At 40.3% G+C, this 6,000-nt stretch overlaps 1 protein-coding gene across 1 annotated transcript in view; it reads right to left on the bottom strand.

The window, feature by feature from the left end:
• Nucleotides 1-2,874, bottom strand: part of LOC135555394 (transmembrane protein 104-like) — a 79,329-nt gene extending 76,455 nt beyond the window's left edge. Inside the window, exons 1-2 of the mRNA XM_064987776.1 lie at nt 2,692-2,874; nt 2,074-2,146 (exon numbers count right to left, since the gene is read on the bottom strand). Of these exons, the coding sequence (XP_064843848.1) occupies nt 2,074-2,118 (45 nt within the window). The 5' untranslated portion in view covers nt 2,119-2,146; nt 2,692-2,874. The remainder of the gene's footprint in view (nt 1-2,073; nt 2,147-2,691) is intronic.
• Nucleotides 2,875-6,000: the final 3,126 nt, after the last annotated feature.

A 6,000-nucleotide genomic window follows, 5' to 3' on the forward strand; every position in this document is an offset into this window, starting at 1 on the left:
AAAATTAAAGTGGAAAACCACACTACAGGCTGATCCAACTTTGATGTAATGTCCTTAAAACAAGTCAAAATGAGGCTCAGTAGTATGTGTGGCCTCCACGTGCCTGTATGACCTCCCTACAACGCCTGGGCATGCTCCTGATAAGGTGGCGGATGGTCTCCTGAGGGATATCCTCCCAGACCTGAACTAAAGCATCCGCCAACTCCTGGACAGTCTGTGGTGCAACGTGGCGTTGGTGGATGGAGCGAGACATGATGTCCCAGATGTGCTCAATTGGATTCAGGTCTGGGGAACGGGCGGGCCAGTCCATAGCATCAACGCCTTCCTCTTGCAGGAACTGCTGACACACTCCATCCACATGAGGTCTAGCATTGTCTTGCATTAGGAGGAACCCAGGGCCAACCGCACCAGCATATGGTCTCACAAGGGGTCTGAGGATCTCATCTCGGTACCTAATGGCAATCAGGCTACCTCTGGCGTGCACATGGAGGGCTGCCCCCCAAAGAAATGCCACCCGACACCATGACTGACCCACCGCCAAACCGGTCATACTGGAGGATGTTGCAGGCAGCAGAACATTCTCCACGGCATCTCCAGACTCTGTCACATGTGCTCAGTGTGAACCTGTTTTCATCTGTGAAGAGCACAGGGCGCCAGTGGCGAATTTGCCAATCTTGGTGTTCTCTGGCAAATGCCAAACGTCCTGCACGGTGTTGGGTTGTAAGCACAACCCCCACCTGTGGACGTCGGGCCCTCATACCACCCTCATGGAGTCTGCTTCTGACTGTTTGAGCAGACACATGCACATTTGTGGCCTGCTGGAGGTCATTTTGCAGGGCTCTGGCAGTGCTCCTCCTGCTCCTCCTTGCACAAAGGCAGAGGTAGCAGTCCTGCTGCTGGGTTGTTGCCCTCCTACGGCCTCCTCCACATTCTCCTGATGAACTGGCCTGTCTCCTGGTAGCGCCTCCATGCTCTGGACACTACGCTGACAGACACAGCAATCCTTCTTGCCACAGCTCACATTGATGTGCCATCCTGGATGAGCTGCACTTCCTGAGCCACTTGTGTGGGTTGTAGACTCCATCTCATGCTACTACTAGAGTGAAAGCACCGCCAGCATTCAAAAGTGACCAAAACATCAGCCAGGAAGCATAGGAACTGAGAAGTGGTCTGTGGTCACCACCTGCAGAACCACTCCTTTATTGGGGGTGTCTTGCTAATTGCCTATAATTTACACCTGTTGTCTATTCCATTTGCACAACAGCATGTGAAATTTATTGTCAATCAGTGTTGCTTCCGAAGTGGACAGTTGGATTTCAGAGAAGTGTGATTGACTTGGAGTTACATTGTGTTGTTTAAGTGTTCCCTTTATTTTTTTGAGCAGTGTATTATATACACAAGACTAAATTCACAAATTCTACAGCACAATGGCAGAGTCATGTCTTAAGTGCAAAACTAATAATGACTCAATAATCCATGCTTTCTGGGAATTATATAAAGTCTGGAAGTTGTGGGCGGAGCTAGAAAGTTGATTGTCATAAGTATTACAATGTAAACTTTATTTTAATCCTTCTGTCTGCATATTTCAAGACATGACATAGGTAGATGTAGTGAGACACCCAATGGGCTGCACAATTCTCTTCTCATCACTCAGCTTCAAAAAAACTTTCTCTGAAGACTTGGAAATCAAATCGATACACCACTCATTAACACTTTTCTTTTTTGTATATAATTATTTTTGTCAATATTGAAAAGGCATGGGCAACAGAGAAAAACAAATTGATACAATTTCAGGCCAAGTGGCAAACAATAATACAGGCACTATGGCAAACAATAATACAGGCACTAAGGATGGGGGTGTGAGCATGCGGGTCTGGGCAGATGAGATGTAGTCGTTTTTAGAGTGTGTCTGGAAGTTGTTGTTCGTATGTATAAGTTCGTATATGGAGTGACTTTTTTGGAGTGACATTTTACAAAAATATTGTAAAATAAAAAGTAATGCACACCAAATAGCTGACATGAAACAGTTAGGAGAATGAGCATAACACTGCAGGGTCTAATAGTGATACTCACATACGGGGAGTAGAGCTCCCCGGTCTCTGTGATGCCTCCTGCCATGATGGGCACCAATACTGGAGATCACAACCTGGGAGATACAGTAATGGCAAATCCTAAATCAAATTATTCACAAAACTGTGTCCTACCAATCACATAATGTTTCACTTTCATAGATACCGCTTTTATACAAATCTAGTTGACTGTAGCTTCCTGACAGCCATCAGGAAAAATGCAGAACACCTTGTGAGAAAGCAGATAGCTACCACTGCTAACTATTCCATGCCATCACACTAGTGATGCAGTCTTGAGTAGTTGGCTAAGGCCCTTATATCTGCTGCTATGTGGCATTAATGTATTGCACTCACTAGATAACGTTAACTACGCTAGCTAACGTTAGTTACCTAACGATAGCTAGCTAAACAACATGCCCTAACTGAGCTACGGCAGTAAGTAGCTAGCACTGTCTAGACACATTATCCTGTCTAACGTTAACGTTACTGTAGCTAATACCATAATGTGCACTGTAGCTAGATTTAGTATGAGCGTTGAACTGGTTATCTAGTTACGTTTATCATCTCTAGACATTGTTTTCAAGCACTTGCAAAGTCAAAGTAAGATGTAAACAACACGCACCTGCGTTCAGTGAATCTTTTTCAGGGTAATTAAACCAGAAAGCTAAATTTCAAGCCAACAAGACAACGAATGGTAATAATAAATAACTCGGGTAGAAAATAAACATCCTCCGCCAATAAACTTTATATGTGCATTCTTCTATCTCATACACATTCAATGACTGTGTGCACAACAGGGGTGTAATCATTTGCCAAACAGTTGCAAAACGAGAGTTTCTATTGGACAAATCAAGGTAGGTCCCTCCCCCGTTTCGTTCCGTTTGCTTCCGTTAAAGAAATGTTTTGCAACAGAATTGTAATGAATATATCGTAAAAATGTATGAAAACAAAAAATGTGTTTTTGGTCTTAATTTAAAGTTACATGGTTAGCATTGTGGTTAAGGTTCAAATTTTAAAATAACAATTTTAGGGGTTTATGACTTTATCTAGTATTTACTAGGTCACGAGACGACAAAATTCGGAACGCCACCGTGAGTCATATCAAAGATTCTGGATATACTAACAAGATACAGGTCTCTCAGCCCTAACGATTGAGTCGATGTTCATAAGGCGGCACTGTGGGCTGTCTAGCGGCCTATTTTCTTTGCATTGGTGGATACATGTGATTATTGTAATCATATTTTTAATATTCGATTACTGTTGTTGACGTCAAAAACCTGTATGAAATGGAGAGATATGCAACTGCCGCGTTCAAGACAACTGGGAACTCGTAAATCTCTGACTTCCGTGCGTTCAAAATAACTTGCAATTTATTTTTTAAAAACGAATTACGACTGGGAAACGGTCATCCAACTCTGAATTTGAACTCGGACCGCTTTCTTGAGCTCCGACCTGAAGATCACTGACGTCATGATTTGACTTCGTATTTTCCGAGTTTCCAGTTGTTTTGAATGCGGCATAAACTAGATTCGTCATGCTATGAATATGCATAGCTATTTCGAGACAACGCCTATATAAAGATATTTTTCAAAGTTGCCGCGATGTCATGTCACTTATATCAGTACACTCGTAACAACTTAAACATTACGAAACTTCTATTCAGTCAAATGAACCTTATGGATCCACTAAGCCATTCATTTTTAGGTTGGCCAAATTCGACACTCATTGGTGGGCAAAAAAACGCCACCTACTGGAGGGAGACAGATTTGCCTCTAAGCTTTCTCTCTGGTCATATGATACATACCGGATGCTTCAGAACCCGGTCAAAGATGTCACGTTCTTATTATGACGAACACCAAAGATAGTACAGTATGAAGATAGGCTAACACTGAAATTCCCGATCACGCCTGTAGGCGATGTCATGGCAAAGTTGGTTGCTAAGATCATGCGTAGAAACACGTCATCGGGTCTAACGATCGTCTCGCGCCATACTACGCATGTCCAAGCCGTCAAATCAATGGCATGTATCATTTTTTAAAATTTTATTTAACCTTTATTTAACTAGGCAAGAACATTCTTATTTACAATGACGGCCTATGAACAGTGGGTCAACTAGCTTGTTCAGGGGCAGAACGACAGATTTTTACCTTGTCAGCTCGGGGAATTCGATCAAGCAACCTTTTTTATATAACCTTGTATATAAAGTTGTTTTTGACGAAAATGAAAACGTATCAGTTTGTCACTCTCATGGGTTTGGAGTAATAAGTTCAGCTACTTAGGACATTGCCTCGAATGTAAGTTGTGCCTTTAGATTTCGAGAAAATTTAAAAAAATGCACTTCTCTCAATGACTTCTCAAACCCCAAACCTTGGCTGGTCTGTTTCGCAAGCGTTCCCGGAAGTCTCGCGATGTTGCGCTTTTGGGTTTAGAAACTCTGTGGAAAGTCTCTTTTCATGGCACTCTGTGGAAAAACTCTTTTCAAGTGACTTACAGTTCCTCAGTATTTTTTATTATAATTTTTTTGAAATTCCATACATTTTGAAGGATACAAATTCAAATGTGTTACAACAATCCATACATCCTTCTTAAAAATGGTAACAGAAAAACACAAAAACAGAAACAATTAGAGGGTTGTTACAGACAAATCAATTTGAAAAGCTTAAACGAGTATCAATTTATTTAATTACCTTCTTATTCTTACAGAGCATAGTATTCAATGTGGCAAAGTAATTATTTAATCTAGGATGTTTTGTTCTTTAAAAAATGCATTTTATGGATGTAATATTTAGCAAGAATTATAATCAAATTCATCACATACTTCTAGTGGAGAATCTTGGACTATCAAAATCAAAAAGACAATCACTTGCAGATGGACATCCCTACCAAGTCCAGCTGAAGATCCACCCAGAACATAGTGACATACACACATTGGAATACAAACGCCCAAGTGATTTTGTCCCAGATTGACATTTCTCATCAACATTTATAGTATATTTACAAATACTTTCATTGGAGGGGTAATATATATGAGCTATTTTGACCAATTTACAACACATTGCAAGTCCCACCAACATTTTGCTATTGGAACATCACTGTCGTAAAAAGCTTCAATAATGAATTCATTATCAACATTTTTATCAATAATCGAGAAACAGTTAATTACTATGGTTGAATGTACAAGTGATGGATCTGTATTGACCCTAGTTTGTTTCAAGTGTTAGATCACCATCTGGTATTGCTTTTCACACCATTTCATATTCCTTTGGTGAGACAGGGAGCTGATACATTCTCAAAAAGTGATTGTACATATACAGATGTCCATCGAAGTTGAGCAGCTGGCCCACAAGTAAAATGTCCTTCCTTAACAATTGTTCCAAAAACTGTGACTTGTTTTTATATTTTATGACAAGACTATTCCATATAACATACTTATGAGGCGGGAAATTATGTTTGTATAGAAAGGATCAACAATTAAGCATTTGTTTGTGGAAATCAGCCAGAATAACAGGATGTTTTTCAACCGCATAAGGACACTGCAAAAGGAAACTTAAACCACCAAATGTATTGAAAATAAGATTTGGTATTGTGATCCAAAATATGTTTGGGTCGTTAAAGTAATGCTTTATCCAATACATTTTTAAGACTTGGTTAAAAGTAGTGAAATCCAACATGTTACGTCCTCACATACTGTTTGTAAGAACATATTTCTCCCTTTGTGAGGTTTATTTTTTCCATCTAATTGGGAGCAAATAGATTTGGGACTATCAGGACAAGAGAATGCATAAGAGGCTCTAGACAAGCCTTAGTCAGCAAAACTCTTCCTCAAATGGACAAATCTCTGCCTAACCATGAGTTAAACATATTTTTTATAGCTGAGACAGCTGGGCAAAGATGAAGGTTCTTCTCTCCTTTTCTTTTGTAATTTTTTATC

This window comes from Oncorhynchus masou, chromosome 15 (assembly GCF_036934945.1).
Source record: "Oncorhynchus masou masou isolate Uvic2021 chromosome 15, UVic_Omas_1.1, whole genome shotgun sequence".
Taxonomy (NCBI): domain Eukaryota; kingdom Metazoa; phylum Chordata; class Actinopteri; order Salmoniformes; family Salmonidae; genus Oncorhynchus; species Oncorhynchus masou.